A 19,147-nucleotide genomic window follows, 5' to 3' on the forward strand; every position below is an offset into this window, starting at 1 on the left:
AGTACAGTTTTCTGCCTTTTACTCGCATTCTAGCCCACCCACCCACCCCTCCCCACTTCCCTCCCATTACCCCCCCCCCCTAGTTTTTGTCCATGTGTCCTTTAAATTTGTTCCTGTAAACCCTTCCAATTCTCCCCTGAAATTCCCTTTTCTCTCCCCTCTGGTCACTGTCAGCCTGTCCTCTATTTCAGTGTCTTTGACTATATTTTGCTTGTTTCTTTGTTTTGTTGATTAGGTTCCTGTTAAAGGTGAGATCATATGGTATTTGTCTTTCACGCCTGGCTTATTTTGCTTAGCATAATGCTTTCCAGCTCCATCCAAGCTGTTGCAAAGGGTAGGAGCTCCTTCTTTCTTTCTGCTGCATAGAATTCCATTGTGTAAATGTACCATAGTTTTTTGATCCATTCATTTACTGATAGGCATCTAGGTTGCTTCCAACACTTGGCTATTGCAAATTGTGCTGCTATGAACATTGGGGTGCATAGGTTCTTTTGGATTGGTGTTTCAGGGCTCTTAGGATATAGTCCCAGCAGTGGAATTGCTGGGTCGAAAGGCAGATCCATTTTTAGTTTTCTGAGCAATGCTGATATTTTAATACTAAAATTAAGTAATTTACTTATTTAATAATTGAATATATAGAGAATATTGAAATACATGGAATATATTATTTTTGCATAAATAAAAGGTATTATAAAATATTTTTAAGGATACCCAATATGATCTGGTTCCCAGTCCAAGACTTAACGTCTGGGGGGGGGCACAGTGCCCCCTACTGCTAGCTCCCCACCCAGCGCCCTGATCAGCTGTTTTTCCTCCCGCCCGCAGGCATTGGCAAGAACGTCATCTGTGACCGCACCGCCACGCCACTGGACGCCTTCCGCATGATGTCTGCGGCCCACTACTACCCCAAGCTCATGAGCATCATGGGCAACGTGCTGCGTTTCCTGCCAGCCTTCGTGCACATGAAGCAGCTTATTGAGGAGGGTTACGTGGGCGAGCTGCTGGTGTGCGAGGTTCAGGTGCACAGCGGCAGCCTGCTGGGCAAGAAGTACAACTGGAGCTGTGACGACCTCATGGGCGGAGGCGGCCTGCACTCGGTGGGCACTTACATCATCGACCTGCTCACCTTCCTCACTGGCCAGAAGGCTGTCAAGGTCCACGGACTGCTCAAGACCTTTGTGAAGCAGACGGACCACATAAAGGGCATCCGGCAGATCACCAGCGATGACTTCTGCACCTTCCAGATGGTGCTGGAGGGTGGCGTGTGCTGTACCGTCACCCTCAACTTCAACGTGCCAGGTGAGTTCAAGCAGGACGTGACTGTGGTGGGCTCAGCCGGGCGCCTGCTGGCAGTGGGCACGGACCTGTACGGGCAACGCAATAGCGCCCCGGAGCAGGAGCTGCTTCTGCAGGACTCCACACCTGTCAGTAACTCCCTACTTCCTGAGAAGGCCTTCAGCGACATCCCCTCGCCCTACCTGCGTGGCACCATCAAGATGATGCAGGCGGTGCGCCAGGCCTTCCAGGACCAGGACGACCGACGCACATGGGATGGACGGCCGCTCACCATGGCCGCCACCTTTGACGACTGCCTGTATGCCCTGTGTGTGGTAGACACCATCAAGAGGTCCAGCCAGACCGGCGAGTGGCAGAACATTGCCATTATGACTGAGGAGCCGGAACTGAGCCCCGCCTACCTGATCAGTGAGGCCATGCGCAGGAGCAGGATGTCCCTGTACTGTTAGCATGGTCTGGGGACCTAGGAGGACTTAGACCTTCTGTGTGCGGCCCAGAGTTGGGGAAACCATTGGGGAGAGGTGGCCTCCTGGAGTAGGGTGAGGTGGAGGGGCAATGGGAATAAATGGCCTGTGGGAAGGTGAACCGCAGCCCAGGTGAGGGGCCCCAAACAAGACTGTTAGGATGCTGAGTAAATAGCTTGAGAGTGTTCAGAGGGCCTGCCTTTTCTGAGGTCATCCCTGCTGGGCATTTGCATGAGAGGTAGAGAAGCAAGGAGGGAGGCTTTCCTCCTCGTCTCATCCACTCCCCACACCTTGGCCTCTTTTGCAAACCAAATGCTCCTGTGAGATCAAGCTTAGTTCTCACAGGCTCTCCCTCCTCCCTACTCCCCTCAAACTGGCAGAAGGCACATCCTCACATGTCCACACAAGCCTGTTAGTCTGGGGAAGGTGGGGGTGCAATGGACTAATGAGAAAATTCAAGTTCCAGGAAGTGTCTGCAGGAAAAAGTACTTGGTAGTAAAGTGTACAGCTTTCTCAACTGATTGGTTTTCCTCCTAGGAAGCAGGAGGGAGTGTCTTCCTAATTGGTCCACTGCCCTTCACCTGGCCTGAGGTAGGGCAAGGGAGTGCCAGGAATGGCCAGCAGAGAGATGGGTACTTTAAGGCAAAAGGAGGAAGCAAGAACATACCCTGCATGGAAACAGATGAGGCAGAGAATGACATATTCCTCTGAATTTATGAGCAATTAAAAAAGTACAAGAAGCCATCTGATAACACTGCTTCTGGGAGAGCAGAGTTGAGCGAAAGAAGGATTCGGTACTGAAGTGTTGAGGTTGTTCTCTCACCTGGCTCCATGGGTAGCGCCAAAGAGACAGCAGGAGGTGTGGGTCTGACTACAAGCTCATATGCTGCCCTCAAGAACTGGGCACAGCTGCGTGCCGCAGTGCTGCGGTGGGAGTTCCCCAGCGGAGGGGAAAGTGAGCCAGCCCTGGGCTTGATTTGTGCTCTGACACCCATGCCCCCTACCAAGCAAGGGCAGGGCTTTAGGTGTTTCATGCAGCTTTGTGGATATAAAAGGGAAGTCTTCAGTTCTACTTGCATATAGTCCTTTTCCCTTAAAAAAAAATCAAGGCCCTTTTCCTTTGCCATGATGATTCAGATACCTAAAAAATTTTAATAGGTATTAAACAAAACAAAAGGACAACAAGGAACATAATTTTCAGTGTTTCTAAAATAGGGTTTTAGAGCCCTCTCAGCTGTATTTTCATGGGGGATTGAGAAGCTAATGTTGGGAAAAACACATTCTTCTACTCCTTGGTCTCTTGTCTCTTTTGTCTTCTCACCCTCTGCCTTCAGAGCTTTCACTGGAGATGGCAAACCACAGGCGCAGAGCAGGCAGTGCCAAAAGGGAACAACCTGTGACACACACACACACACACACACACACGGGCTTGTAAATGCTCATTGCCACCAAATGTCACTAAAATCACTCTTAGAAATTCAGGGCTGGTTTCGAAAGAAGGACCAAGCCACACACATTTTGAAAATAGGGAATTACCTTTCTTAATCCTGCATCCCACAGAAGACATTTGTTAAGGTTGGGTGTAGAAAGTAGTACTTGCAAATCTGCATGACTTTTGTTCACAGCTCACACAACTGAGGCTGAGACTACTTTTCAGATGACTGGCAGTAGAACTAGAGGGCAATTTAAGGGGCCGAGAGTTCACCCCTGGCTCCGAGCAGGCAGAATCTGAAAACCAACAGTACAATCAGTTGATCCTCTATTCTGCTCCCAGGGCCAGTATACTATGAAATTGTACATTGGTCAGGATGCCCACAGGTGCATTGTGGGTGTCCAAACATCATGGGAATGGTGGTCATTTTCTAGCACCGAGGAGTAAGGATCACCTTCCAGGACACAATCACCCTATTTTGGGGGCCTTGCTGCAACATGGTAAGCTTGGTCAGTTGGAACTCTGCATGAAACGTTCTAGTCCCTGATCAGTTTTTCAGACTTCATGATGACATGTCAAGCTTTTGTAGCTATCAGTTCAAAACTAGAGATTTGATGGAATGGAAGTCCCCCAGTAATAGTTTGAACAGAGGGTCATGCCCTGGACTGTTTTGGTTCAGGTTCTTCTAATTGCCCTTTGGATAGCTTTTGCGGAAACTGAGTGGAATGACTTTTTTTTTCCTAGCTAGCCTGAAAGGCTGTGATTAAGGATGAAGGAAAAGGAAACTAGATGACTCCCTGGGTCTCATTTTTCTAAATCATTTATAATCTGAGCAGGGATTTCCCTGGGGTTTCAGTTTTAAGTTTCTGTACTTAACCAAACACTCGGGAGGTCCCTCCGCCCCAAAGACCTTTGAGCTCTGTGATACTCAGTATCTTAAGCAAAAATTCTTATTTGAGACTGGAGTATATAGGGAAAATATATATTCTTTTAAAAAGCATGAAAAGTAGTTGTGTACTCATGCACATAGTTAGGTAGATGCAGGAATGAACAAGAAAAGACCAAGGTAGTACATGTTTTTAATACAAAAATAATAGTAAATGGATTTAAGATACTTCTTTAGTGATCTTTTTGCTCCTTTCGTACCACTTGCAGAGACTTAATTGCAATACAAGGTAAAATCTCAAGCTTTCAACAGAGCTTGCTGAGACCAAGTTTAACACCTAATAGTGCCCTTAGGCTTTGGGTACCATCAGCTGACTTGACCAAGGCTATGTCCCAGCGATAACCCTGCTCTTTCAGCTTTGTTTAATGTGTCCTAAGGAGCTGATGTAATGGAGGCACCACTTTAGGGTCATCACATTTAGTTGCCTGTGTTTGATTCGTTACCATCCTCATGCAGGTGCCTCTGCTACTGGAAATTTTGGCTCATGCCACTGGGGTTTTTTTGGCTCATGCCACTGGTTGCTTCTGCAGATGTCCCAAATTCCAAATTCTGAGAGAGGAGGTAGGCCAGGGGCTCTTACATGGCACCCACAGTGTGTGGGCATGCTCTGGGCTTATTTGGATACTCTGTGTTTTCCTCTGGAGAGAGTCCATGGCCACTATCAGCTTTTCCATGATTTCGCCCTTTAACAGGAGAGGCGTAGCAGGCAACTGCAGATACCTCTTAGCTGGCCTGGCAGCAGATACCTTTATGTATCTGGACCCCAGCAGTAGTCTTGGCTAACTCAACTCAAGATGAACTTCTCTCAGAGCCTTTTTCCCTCTGCAGAGAGCCATCCCAGTATTCTGTGTGCGCTAACATTTCTTTTTTTTTTTTAAGATTTTATTTATTTTTAGAGAGGGGAAGGGAGGGAGAAAGAGAGGTAAACATTAATGTGTGGTTGCTGCTTGAGTGCCCCCCACCCCCCACTGGAGACCTGGCCTACAACCCAGTTATGTGTCCTGACTGGGAATGGAACCAGCGACCCTTTGGTTTGCAGTCCGGCACCCAGTCCACTGAGCCACACCAGCCAGGGTGTTCCAATATTTCTTGATATCCATTGTGTGCAGAGTGTTTTAAGTACATTATCTCATTTAATCCAAAAAACCAACCCTTTGGTATTGGATATTGTTATTCCCATTTTACACATGAGATAATCAAGGCTCGTAAGGAAGAGTAACTTGCCCAGAGTCACACAACTATTAAGCAGAGACAGCGTGACACTGCACTTTTTCTGTAGTGGCCCTGGCCACCTGCCCTGTTAAGCTTTTGATTGCCACACTAAGCGTAGATAGAATCATTGCATAGGACATGGTTTTGTCATTCCTCAGGTGTATTCCTCTTGTTACTCACTGCTGGTGTAAACAGAAAAGGCAACAGATCTGAGAGTATTCAGTAGTGCAATGCTTTAGTAGCCCGAGAGCAGACGCTTCAGTGGTCCTCCCAGGGGCTCCAGCAAATGGGGACTGTGATGTGGGGGAAGAAAAGGTCTGTGGGCCACTACTTTCCATTGTTAACTGATGTGGTCACTCAGATATGGTGCTGGCTGCACCTCCAGACTCCAGTGCAAGCACTTGAGGCCATTGCCTCTTATTGTAGCACACAGAGGTGGGAGTGGGAGGGCATGGGGGGCCTTGTCTTGTGAAAAGTCCTGGGAGCCCGACTTGGTCAGGGCTGTGCCCTGAAACCCAGTGTTCCCCATCTGCCCACTGCTCCGCCTAGGCGGGAATGCCAGCTGCTGGTAAAGACACAAAGCCACACTGCAAGATGCACACAGCTTTTCTTTCGTTCCCCTCCCTGTTCTCAAAAGGAAATTGAAATGTGGGGCTTTGATAGTTTTTTAAAACAAACTCTCTGATGTCATAACCTTTGTCCCATAAATTTCAGGGCTTTGATGGCCCAAAAAAGTCACCAGTGGGTAGAGAGGGAGTCCTAAGCCAGATCTGTATCTGGAAGAGGTGGGGGCGGCGGTGTAAGTAGAACTGGCCTCAGGAAATCCCAAAGGCTCACATCTGAATTTATGTCCCTACCCTTGCCAAATACCATACAAATTAGAGCTAACTGTTCACATTACAATCACAATGGGAGGTTTTAAACAGCTAGCTTTTATGAGTACATTCAAGACAAATGAGTTTCTAGAAAATTGATTCAGCCCCAACAACTCAGGGAATAACAGTCCGTTTGCTTGTCTGAGTTCCAACTGCAGCTCTTCTACCCGAGTAGCCATGGGACCTCAGACAAATCGTTTCACACCCTCCGAGCCTTCCTCTTCCCGTCTGAGAGCTGTGAAGGTGCTGTGTGAAGCAGGATGTGACTGACTTACAGACAGAAAACTTGGCTTCTAGTCTGGGTTTACCACTAAAAATCAGTGTGACCTTGGGCCATCACTTAACCTTGGTGTGGGGTGGGGGGGGGATATGAAATAAGGAACTAAGTATATTGGGGACAGAAGTCCCTTAAGATGCAACTGGATTTACATTCACCCCGGATGTTATTAGCAATTCTGAATCCCCCCTCCCCCACCCACCACCACCGGAATAAAGGTTACGGAATCAGAAACCTAATTTACAACCCAGGTCAAGTACACCAGCTGTGACTATGAGACCAGATGAAGAGAATTAAGAGGGTGAAAAGTAAAAAATGCAATGTATTGCTGAATTTTGAGTCACACACACAAAAAGAACTTAAAAATCCCCATTCCCTGAGCGAAGAGAAGAAAGACATTTTCCTGTTCTACTCACACCATCACACCACTGAGAGAAAACTCCAAGGCCATCTATGATAATCGGCCAATGACATTTTGAATATCCCCAACTCTGTAGTTTGCTGCATCACCTACAATCAAAATCAACTTAGAAAGTTGATTTTAAAAGAAGCTGAGTATATATGTATGTATATGTATAAAACCAAACTTATGTATAAAAAGTCAAGGCATGTATACTAGATATTTTAAAGAATTATTTATCAAGGGGAAAGATGTGTGTTATAAAGTAAACAGAGTCTATATTTTCTATATAATGTAGATAGCAAAAATAGCTTATAAGTTATAGAAGGTTTGGGGGCTTTTTGTTTGTTATTAAAGAAAAAAGGGACAAAGAATGCAACTTTGCTTCATGTTTTAAAAACCAAACTACTGTGGGAGGTGGCCTTCCTTACTGGGCTCCCCAGCTGTGCAGTCTGCTTCCCAGGCCCAGGGGCCGATGCCCACTGTTACCTCTGCCATGCCCCAGTTAGCATCCCTCAGCCAACTGGCACGCCCCACTTCACACGTGGCTTACTGCTGTCCTCCACATTTGCACTGGTGGGCTAAAGGAATGAAAGTAGCAAATAAAGATTAAAGAGAAGAACAATTACAGCTGTTTATCTGTTTATTAGACCCAGGTGCTCTAGCTCATAAGTTAGGTACCTGGCTAGTTTGTGGAATCTGAAGCAAGAAAGGGGGTGGGGATGATGGTGATACATTCCAGGGGGACTGTGTGTGTGTGTGTGTGTGTGTGTGTGTGTGTGTGTGTATGAGAGAGAGAAAGAGAGAGAGAGCCTAGTCAAGATAAACAAGAAGACAACATAGATTGTAGCTTGGGGAGCAAATTTTAGAATTCCCTATAAATGTACTACCTTAACATAATACCTCAGCAAGCTCTGGAAGACATTTTCTTACCAGCTTGGTTGACTATTTACAAGAACATTGTTGCTTACTTTGTCCTGAGTGGTGTTCAATGGTAACCGTCTTGAACCCAGCTCAGCCTAATTGCAAATCTGCACGACGTGAGGTCTCATGGAAGGTCTGGCCTTTCCTCCCCACCCTGTGCTGTCTCAGAGAACACACACAGGTGATTCTTCTGGTCATGCCTTCCCTTCATTTAAAAACAGTTACGAATTAGTAAGAATACAAAAAAACCTTAGCTCTTACTCATTACTTCACAAGCAGGCTCTGATGTTAATGCATTTAGAACACCGCCCATCCACTGAGACAATAAACTGCAGCCAACCCCTCCGTTCACGTGGATTATTACTGTGCATGCGTAATATTCTCACACCTTATGATGCTGTCATGAACCTACGAGTAACTCTGAAGAAGGCAGTAAGGCAGAGAGAGTGTCAAAACTGAAAGTGCCATCTGCGTAAATACAAGAAACCCAGTCCTCTGAGTTTCTCTCAGCACAGTGGCCTGGGAGCCAGTCCCTGCTGGAAGACTATTCTCCTAAGCATTTATGTACATTTTTCATCCAGGAGCTAGTTGTTCCTTCACAGATTTGGAATCTCTTTGTGCTGTTGGTCTCTCTCATGTTAAAACCATTTCTTGTTTTGTAAACCAGGGATTATACTGCTTCCTGCTAAATCACAGGATATGATCAGCTCTGCTTTCCTAGTCTCGGGAGGGTTGCTTAAAAAGAACAGATGCAGTCAAGTTATCAGGTTGTTTACTAGTCGAATGAAGAAAAATCTGTGTCCCCTTATGCCCGTTGCTTTTCCTCCAACCCCTGCTCAGGCACACAGAGTCATTTTCCAGTTTCTTTCATCTCCTGCTCCTGCTACCTTCTGCCTTTGTAGATCTGCTGTCTGGGCGGTTCAGTCTGAAAAATGACTGCTGCAATTGTCATGAGAATGAATTACATGTATATACAGTGTGCAGAATTTTGTATAAAGATGAAAAATAGATAATTTCACCTCACTCTGAGTAGTAGGCTCCCATTTTACTAACCCACACTCACCTTCATCTTGCCTAAGCAGGAAAGATCCCTGTACCTGGTATTCTTAGGCAGCCCCTACAAGCACTCAGCAGTAGCAGTCCCCCCTGCTGGCAGAGTGTCCAAAAAGTGTACAGGACAGAAATGCAAAACAAAACAAAACAGAAAAACTTTTCAAGGAGTTTGGGCCAAGTCACAGCCAGGTAAATCATGTACAGGCCACTGGAGCCAAAATATCTACAAAAAGCTGATGCAAAACATTCAAAATACTTTGCCTTGTTCATTCAGGTTCAGGCTTCCTCTCGAATCCTGTCCCTGAGTCTATACCTGCTGGGTAAATTCCTGAGATGACTTGAGCTAAGGCAGCTGGAGTTCAACCACAACTCTGCAAGATGAACTCACTGTATCTAAGATGGTTTTCGGACTTCCTCTAATATATCGTAATTATGGGAACACTTTTCTCTTCTGATTTTGTACAGATTCTGATCACCTTGAATCAAACCAAACTCTCTCTATAGCCATGAGTGAAAATGAAAGGCTAAATAATTTTTGGGTACACTTCTTGGACAACTATAGATTAACTTGTTCCTTGGCCAATGGTTTATACATTGTTGGGGCTCAATCCCAGAATTACAATCTGGGACGTATGTGTGTAAGCCCCTTTCATCACTGGCCACCTGGGCAGGAGGAACTCTAAGAGGCCCTGAGTGGCTGCAGCAGATGCAAGACCATGTCCAGAAAGCCCACAAGGTTCCAGGCAGTCCTTAGTCCTGAACTCCCACAGGTCACGAACTCCCTTTTGGAGAGAACAGAGGGGTCTGAATCAGGCTGAAGACAGACCAGGACTGTTTGAGGACTCACTTGGAGTGATGAGTCAGACTTCAAAATCCAAGAGCAGGAAGGCGTACAGCCAGTGAGACTACAGGGAGAGGAGGAAGACCAAGCCCCCACTGTCTTTTTAGGCCTTCTAAGGCTGCCTGTCTGGGATGTGGGGGCTAACAGGTAAGCCTAGAGAAGCTAGTCACCTTCACTGTGCCAGGCTAAGGGGTCTGGACTTGACATTCAGGTCCCATCATGAAGCAAAGAGAGCTAGCTTGAAAAGAACAGCTGTGTATCAATGGGCTATGAAGTGCTAAAACTATATATAACACCAAGAGAGCAAGAAGGAGGGATGAGGTGGGGACAAAAGATAAGCTGGGGGTAAGGTGGGGCAGAAAGGGGGTTGGGGGTGGGAGCAAAAGTGGTAGTTTATGCCAAGGGTAAATATACACTTGATCTTAGCCAAAAGGCTGAGAAGCACTATGCCAAGGGTAAATGTAGATGAAAGTGGGGAATAGACAAAGGCCAGAGCTATGCATGTAAGGCATGGGAGATTTGGAAGAGTGTTATGAGTGTTACATAAGACGTCTGAAACACAATTCTCTGTGGCTAACAGGTCCAGTCCGTGCACTGAAGGCAGCTTGTGTGAGGAAGGAGAGAGCAGATGAGGAGTGAGGGAGGAATTCTCACAGGAACTTCAAAAGGTGTGACTGTGACTGATTCACTTCCAAAGCTGTTCAAAGCTATCAAACTATTAGCATTTGCTAGAAAAGTTTCAATACCTACCACTGTGTTAAATGAGCACTGGATCCCAAGAGCACCTCGGACCCCACCTTTCTTTCTTGTTGCTTCTCTTTTTTTCAATTCCCTCAAGCCTGAAGTCTGCAAGGATTCAACATCTGCCACTTTACCCTATCCATTAGTCTGTTCCTGGGCTCAGTGTACAAACTCTTCACTCAGGAATCTGCCATTTAGCCTTTACACACACACACACACACACACACACACACACACACACGGTCTCTTACCACTCCTTGACTATCAGAGACCTTGTTCTCCAGGCCATCACCTCAATCTCCCTTCTCCTCTTTCACCTGAGCATTTCTGAAGAAAATCCCAGGAGGACCAGGCCAGGCCCAGCACCACTGGACACTGATCAGCTGCATCTAGCCCTGGCCCCTGCTGTCTGGTCCTGGCCCAGCCCTCAAATCGGCACTGGATCTCTGTGTAAAGCTCCCCAGGTATTTAAGCTGCAGTTCCCCACCACAACTGCTGTCTTCTGCTCGCATCAACCAGCCTGATATTAGGGGACACCTACTCTCATTTGCCTCTTTGCCATCATTCAAGAGCCCTCTCATTCTGGGGAGCCTAAAAGTAAAATAATGATTTGTATTTCTTTATGGAAACAGCTGATATTCTTTCCACAGGTGGCTGTTCACAGAGTGTTAATGGCATGAAAGGGCTCTTCCCTAAGCCTGTCAGCAGTCAGCAGACAGCTGGCCTTGCCATTGACAGTCCAGGAGTGGGTGAGGACAGAATCCTTTTGGACTCCGGAATGCCTTTCATCCTCAGTGTTGAAAGCTTTGTGGAAATTAGGCCAGGGCTTGTGAAACAATTCAGGCCTGGTCACAAACACCCAACGTCTGTGCTAAAGCCTCTTTGTATCATTCTTTCTTTAACTGGTGTTTTGGTGTCCTTGACTCAGCTAAAAGGCTTGGAAAAAACCTTTTCACAAGTGACATGTACAGATAAGTTAAATCCCCTGAAATCCAGTACCGTGTGGTGCCTCTGTGCGGCCTGATGTACTCCATTGATCCACGGACTCTGAAGGAGTTTGGATCTGAGGGAACAAAAGCTGGTTCAAAGTACAGTGTCGTAAAACCTTTGACCCCTGGCAGATTCTCTCAGCCACTTGTCACGGAGAGGAGTCCATGGGAAATCATGCCTTGGCTATGGGCAGACTGAGGGCACTGCGTCACTTTAGGGACCTGGGAAAGTTCCGTGGACCCATAGTCTGGTCTCTAAATTCTATTAAGGAATCACTTATAATCACAATGTTAAGTCCCAATACCTCCTATATTCAAAGCTTGACTATTGGGTTTATTCAAGTCTCATCAGGAGGGTCCTGCAAGTGAGGTGACTCTGTTGGAGATTAGGATTTTCCCAGTGTTTTGTCTTTAGAGTGGTATGCCATGTCACTGCAAACATCGATGTTTCAGCATTTCATGGGAGGAGTCTTTGGTTTGGGGAGGCATGGCTCGGAATTTATCTCCAAAGTTCATCGGAGATTCTTTCCAATAATCTTATTCCTGCATAGTTACTAACAGCCACTTCTCTGCCATGTTGACACTACTGCACTACTGACACTGTCTGTCTTGCATTTGTGAACTCCATTTCACTGTCCCTCCATCGGATTTCTATCTGCTCACACACTATTCCTTTGAGCCATTATGGCTTTGCCTGGCTCAGGCATGTCAGGACATAGAATCCAGGGGACAGCAGAGTCCTGATTATTACATTCAGAGAACTTAGGGGCCACACCAATTGTTGTTATTATTATTATTATTTTTTAAATCCTCACCTGAGGATATGTTCATTGATTTTTAGACCAAAAAGAAGTGGGGGTGGGGGGCGGTGAGATATCAATGATTGACTTTCTCCTGCATGTGCCCCGACCAGGAATCAAACCTGCAACCTTTTGGTGCACAGGACCATGCTCCAACCAACTGAGACACCCAGCTGGGGCCCAATTATATTTTCAATTCACTGCTGCCTTTCCTCTGAGATCGTCAGGTTGTTCTCAGACCTCATCCGGTGACTGACTTCCTGGCAATTACCCTATAAGGTAAAGTAAAGCAGTCAGGATAAGCCTTGTGGAGGCCAAAACAGGCCCCAAATTCCTGGCAAGCTGGTTGTCTGGAGATAAAGCTCTTGTTTTCAGTTGCTGGCCTGCCATGGTGCCTGATAATAGACCATTTATAGTCTTTGTAGAACTGTTTTCCAAGTGTTAACTAGTTCTAGTACCAGTTTCAAGAGATTTTACTTTCAGGTAATAAAAGAAATATAGTCAACTTTCAATTCTGGTTTTATATTCTGAGTTGCTAGCTGGCAACTTTCTCCTGGTCCAGGACACCTGAGAGATTGTGCAGGCTACAATGGGAGTTACTGCTCTGCAATCAATTTTGCTTGGATTCTTCATCAGATCTACCCCTCTTCTGCACCTGTGCACCCCAAGTCCCTCTCAGGGGATCAACAGATCTGTAGGCTGGGGAACAGGCCAAGAGCAGTTCTTTTGAAAAGTTGCCTCTAGATCAGCAGTTCTCAGTGTGGTCCTGCCTAGGCAGCGTCAGCACCACCTGGGAAGCTTGTTAGAAATGCAAATCTTCGTTCCCAGCCCAGACCTACCAAATCAGGAATTCTGGGGGCGGCCCAGGAGGGCTCCCAGATGCGGATGAACGTGTTGACTGCCGCACGCTCTAGGTGGAGGCTTTGCCTTCCTCCCACCACCCTTTAAGATTCACTGTTCTGGAACAACAGCTCTCAGCCCTGGCTACATCTTAGAATCACCTGGGGCGGGGAGCAGGTAGTTCACAAACCCAGGACACTCTGACCCCACCCCTAAAGGTTTTGATTTCACTCCTCCTCCAGGGGCCCAATCGCAGCTGTTCCGGCAGGCGACTCTAATGGACTCCCAAGGTTCAAAACCACTCATGCTCTTCTCTTTGCAGATTTTGGCAGCCTTGTTAGTAACCACCTGTTGGATCCCCATTGCCTCCTTCCAGCACAGAAGTAATGTATTCCCAGTAGCTCATCGTGATCACACATCAGCCAGGGAGACACAGGATGTAGGACAGAGCCTTGCCGGAGGGGAGACTTGGGTTTCTACCTCCTCACCCCTCACCAGCGGCAGGACTTTGTAAATCCTCTCATCTTTCTAGGCCTCGGTTACCGCATCTCTAAAACAGAAATTATAGTCATATTTTTTTCTTTTCTTCCAGTCAGAAAGACAGCTGATAGTCTTTTAAAGTCTTTTTTAGCAGGAAAATAAAATCTTAGATTCTAAGAGCTTTGAAAAAGTTGGAACTTGTCTTCAACACAGAATTGCTAATATTGATTTTATTCCCTCAAGGACGGGCAGAAAATATTGCGAGCTGGTCAATTTTGTGTTTTTTCAGTATTTACAAATATGAGTTGAATGTGAAAGAAGTTGGTACTCAGGCAAACAGATGCCAAAAAGGTTGAGCTTACAACGGGTTTGTATTCTTCCTCCACCCTAAGGTGTCCCCGGGGCGCTCAGCAGTCTCTCAGGAGAGCAGCCCACTCCCACGTTCCACTTGGCTCCTTCAGTTCTACCCAGCTGTCCACATTTCCTGATTCCTCTTTTGCTTTTTCTTTCTGTCTCTGAAAAAGTTGCACAGTAATAAGCTTATGATGAGTTTTCATGGAGCTCACCCACCCCACCCCACCAATGTACCGACTCCCACCAAGGCAAGCAGGCCAGGAAGGTGAAAGTGAATAGGCTGATTTTGTCTTGAGTCAGTTTTCTTCTCCTTCACCTTCTCCTTCTCTCCGTCTTCCTCTTCTTCCTTCTCCTTCCTTCTTTCTTCTTATTGGTATGCTCGCTTTCTTCTTCCTAGAAAACAAAATGGTTTTGCATTCCTCTCGCTCCCACCTCCCAACAGTAAGCAATGAGATTACAAGACTGAGGGAAGATGATAATCTGTTTCAAGATGATATTGTACCAGCAATACTGTGTGAATAGCCAAGTAAATTGCTAATGTCTAGGACTCTTTCAGAAAGATAAACTATAAACCAGGAAGTTGGCCAAGAACACAGCCAGGCCTTCCCAGCCGTGGCCCTGGTCACTGTGGGACAGCAGCGTTGGATTCTATACCCTGGTGTTCCACCTTCAGTTCTTATGACCACTCCCTACTCCCTTGCTATAATCAGAGAACCCCCTCTTCTAGAGATGTGCAGGAAAAGCCCTTCACAACCAGTGATCTGTGAACAGGTTCTAAACCCTTTAGTTCTTTCTCTGCTTGAGTTTGGGGGACCCAAGTGAAGCTGTCCAAGAATAACCACCATCCTTCCTATTGGGTGTTCTGATCAAGATGAGTGCCTTTTATTCCCTTTCACAAGTCTGCCACTGAGATTTGTATTCTGAATCCTAGGTCCTGGTCCTGCCAAGACACCCACCAGTTTCTCAGGGAGGTAGGTGTGCAGAGGTGTGGATCCACATGTGAATTCTTGGAATTCTACAGCTTTTATGATGAAAGGGGTTTTTATGTAGTTTAGTTCTGTTTTTTAGTTATATACTCTTTAAAAATATTTTATTATTGTTCAATTATAGTTGTCTGCATTTACCCCCCCACCTCTCCCCTGCTCCAGGCCATCCTCACCCCCCTCCCTTGTGTTTCTTTTTCTGGTTGGATCTTTGATTCATTTCTTTTCTAATTGAGAGGATGTTTTATCTTTTATTGTCAAACCCTGTGAAGGCAGAGTCACCTCCAAGACTTCTCCATCCTTTTGTAATATGTGTGTCACATCTCTTTTTTAAAGAATTTTATTTATTTACTTTTGGAGAGAGGGCAAGGGAGGGAGAAAGACAGGGAGAAAAACAACTATGTGAGAGAGAAACATCGATTAGTTGCCTCTCATAAGTGCTCCAACCAGAGATCAAACCCGCAACCCAGGCATGTTCCCTGACTGGGAATGGAACCAGAGACCTTCCTCTTTGTGGGGCAATGCCCAACCAACCGAGCCACACTGGTCAGGGCAAAGGACATTTTTTAAAGGTTACTTAGGCAATAAGCTTGCTGTACAATTCTACAATGAATAGAACCTGCCTTATGGCAAAATAAAACTGGCCCAGCTTACATAGTTTGAGGGTTCTGGAACTATCTGAACCCAAAATTTCTCCCTTCCTTCCTTTTTGTACCTGAAACTTTACCCTACTGGTTAGTGACTTACACATCCAGGAGAAAACAGCTTTTTCATTTTGCCTGAATGATACTTCATTTGTCAGGTCATTTTCAATATGGCATCCTGGTGAGGGCAATTTTAGGGAGTGGGGAGAGGTGGGCAAGAACTTTGCCCATAGAAATTTGGTATGAGATAGGGCCCTGTCCAGCCAGGGAAGTGTGAACCCTCTTGTACATCTCCCAGGCTTGGAAAGGTTAAGAAACTTGCCAAGGGTAATTCTCCCTTCTCACTGAATCAGCAATTATTCCTTTGCTACCATACCATTCATTATTCCTTATGCCCCGATCCCCAGCAATCACCCATTTCTTTCCTTCTCTGCTGATGCGCTCCGTCTCTCCAATTCTTCTTCAGTTCCCTCCTAAAACCACCTCCACCGGGCTCTTGCCCTCATCCATATTGTCGGTGTCATCAATGACACCCCCTTTGCCCCGTCAGTGCCCGGCCCTACTTTCACTTGGCTTATCAGCAGCATTTGACACAGCTAATCACTCCCTCTTTGGTACATTTTTAAAATTTGGTTTCCAGTTAAATCTCTTGATTTTCTTCCTACCTCAGTGGTTGTTCCTTCCTGGTCTTTTATGTAAATTCCTCCCTTTTTTTGTCTTTTAATGCAGGAGTGTCGTTTAGTTTTTTCCCCTCCTCCATCCTTCCACTACCTTGGTGATCTCACGGCTCCAAGTAGCCCTTACATGCTCAGGTTTCTACATCCTGCCTGGACCTCAGCTGAACCCCATCTATCAATCAGGAACCAGTCAGGAGACAGATACCACACAGTAATTTGATCACAGATAGTTTAATATCATTGTAATGGGGACTGGAGTAATGGAGGATTGGCCAGCAATTAGTATGATAAATCTCTAAAGAATATAGGATAGTAGCTATAGGAACAGCCACTACCCCTAGGGCTGAGATGTAGAGCCCAAGGAGGAAATAAATCTGGAAAAGGGGTCCCCCACTCACACCCTAGGGCTGAGATGCAGCCTAGTTAGAGAGGGTACAGCTATGGGCCATGGGATGGTGGAGTTTGCTGAGCTGCTGCATCAGTGGGACTCACTGAGAACTGGCCCTCTTGGGTGCTGGGGGATGCTGTCTGCTGGTTGGGGCCAGCCCTTGAACTTGCTGCAAAGCCGCATGAGAGTGCACCAGAGAAAGCCATCTGTGAGGATGTGTCTAGTGCGGCTGGCTGCCAAGCACCTGCTGTGCCTGCAGGAGCTGGGCACTGTAGGCATTGCACACTGCAGGTGCCGGCCAAAAAGAATTCACCAGAGGCAGGAAGAGGACCCCCTTCTGCCTGCAGCATCACTCCAATGCATTAGGTGTTACCCTTCAATGCTTTCCCATTGCTCTTAGAGCAAACCCCCCATTTCTTCACTTTTTATGACCCCTCCCTGTGTGAGTGAATTTCCCTCTGAGCCCTACACACCATTTAGTATTAAAGCATCAGATATCTATGCAGTTTTCTGGATTCCTTTGTGTCTCTTTCAGTAGACTATAAGCTCCTTGAGGGTAGGGACAAGTATTCCCAGTGCTTGGCACACAGTAGGGACTCAAAATATTTGTTGGAGAAGAGTGAATGCTTCTGGTTCCCTGTGGCCACATCTGTCAAATTCTATCAAATCATGCTTTCTGGAGAGGATCTGATAAGCTCATACATACCAGGACACAAGTGATTGATTGGGTTGAGTGTACTGATCTTTCTAGGACTGCTGCTTTCTAATAGTAAAGAGTCTTAAGCCAAAGAAATGGCTTTTCAATACAGAAAAGGGCAGTGGAGGGAAGACTGGAGGAACTGGGGAAATCTTCCCGGCAAGTCCTTTTGTGTGGATGGACATCTGCCCCAGGTGTGTGCTGAGCAGGTGCTCCCTAATCAAAATGGGGTTCAGCATTTCCCCTTTATTTCCTCAGAGGAGGAAACACCTGCCATTGAAAAAAGAACCTTGCATTTTTCCCCCTTTTACTCTAACAAACTCCTCCTTTCCCATTTTTAAGTTTTACTGAGGCCTTGCAAAGTTTTTTTATTTGATTTTTGTTTTTCTCTGAGAAATGCCATCTCTTCTAGAACTTTTTTTCTTCTTGTTCCTAAATAGCAACTCTTTGATGTCAGATCTGGAGTAAGGCCAAGGGCTTGTCTTTCAGCTGAAAAATCAGGCATTTTTCATAAGTGATGAGGAATGAAGCAGCGTGGAAGCCTGGTTTATTACATGGATCTCAGGATCCTTTGCTGTATCAAATGTATGTGCAAAAGATGCATCCACAATACCTAAGAGCAGGTTTCAGAAAAATTATTCCCCACTCCATCTGTTCTTCATACTTTGTGCTTTTCCTGCACTCACTGCAGTGGTTTGGTCCAAGGCCAAGGAGTGAAGACGATCTTGTTTCTTAAGTCTTATCAAGTTTCTCCGTCCTCTTTCTCTCCCCTTCATTCTCCTCCTCCCATTTCCTCTTCTTCCACCTCCCTCCTGCCCTCCTCCCTTCTCCTCCTTCACTATATTTTAATCATGATCATCAGGGGAGCTGTTGGAGGATTTAAAGGCATAGCTCCTCCATTTTTAATAATAATCTGGATGTTCATTTGCTCTTTAGAAGGAACATTTCTAAAGTCCTACAGACATATATGTCTCTGTCATGAACTTTACTGCAATGCTTGTTAAGCAAGCTTGTGACAAAGAACCAGCTTTAAAAAAATTCTAACGTGCTGTGAACTTTTCTCAAATACAATAAATATGAATTACTAGAAAAACAAAATAAAAAATCAAACAACATATGTCTCTAATTTTTCAATTTTTATTATTAGATTCAACAGGTATAAAATCACTGTCAAATTGCTCTAGGAGTGTCTCAGTGCTCGCTTTGAAAGTCTGCACTTGCAGCAGACCCGTGACAAAGAGTTCCTTGACCAGCGCTGGTCCGGGAATGCGCTCCAAGTAGCTCTGCTCCAGCAAACCAAGGCATCTGTAAGTTCTCCATCTTACCCTAATCTAAACAAACTAACAAAATTATCTCTGGACCAAAGAGCATGCATGTAGGTGTCCGCACGCTTGTGCACACACACACACACACACACACACCAATAACAATACCACTTCACAGGGAGGTAATAGAATGTAATGGTTAAGTATGTGGACTCTGAAGTCAGACATCAACATTTACAAGTTGTAGCCACTTGAACCTATTTTATGTAAAATGAAGATGGTAATCAAAATACCAAGCTCTTCAAATTAAGACAATTAAATGGTACACAGCTCTTAGAACAGTAGGTGCTCAGTAAATTTAGCTATTATTGTTCTTTTTTACTTGAGGGAATAGAGATCCCTGTTGCCTTGCTCAGCATTTCCACTCGCAAGAATAAAATGGATCTGTGGTTCACCTGGCAAGCCAGGACCAGTCTTCGTTCCCCAGTATCTGGAAATACCTACTATCCCTTGGTGGAGGCAGAACCCTAAGTGCCCATTAGCAATGAAGTTCCCCTGCATTCAGTGCA

The 19,147-nt window shown here is 45.7% G+C and overlaps 1 protein-coding gene across 1 annotated transcript in view; it reads left to right on the top strand.

The window, feature by feature from the left end:
• GFOD1 (glucose-fructose oxidoreductase domain containing 1) overlaps positions 1 to 6,857 on the top strand; it is a 117,729-nt gene extending 110,872 nt beyond the window's left edge. The window contains exon 2 of the mRNA XM_028512952.2: positions 826 to 6,857. Within this exon, the coding sequence (XP_028368753.1) occupies positions 826 to 1,745 (920 nt within the window). The 3' untranslated portion in view covers positions 1,746 to 6,857. The remainder of the gene's footprint in view (positions 1 to 825) is intronic.
• Positions 6,858 to 19,147: the final 12,290 nt, after the last annotated feature.

Source organism: Phyllostomus discolor, chromosome 5 (assembly GCF_004126475.2).
Source record: "Phyllostomus discolor isolate MPI-MPIP mPhyDis1 chromosome 5, mPhyDis1.pri.v3, whole genome shotgun sequence".
NCBI lineage: Eukaryota > Metazoa > Chordata > Mammalia > Chiroptera > Phyllostomidae > Phyllostomus > Phyllostomus discolor.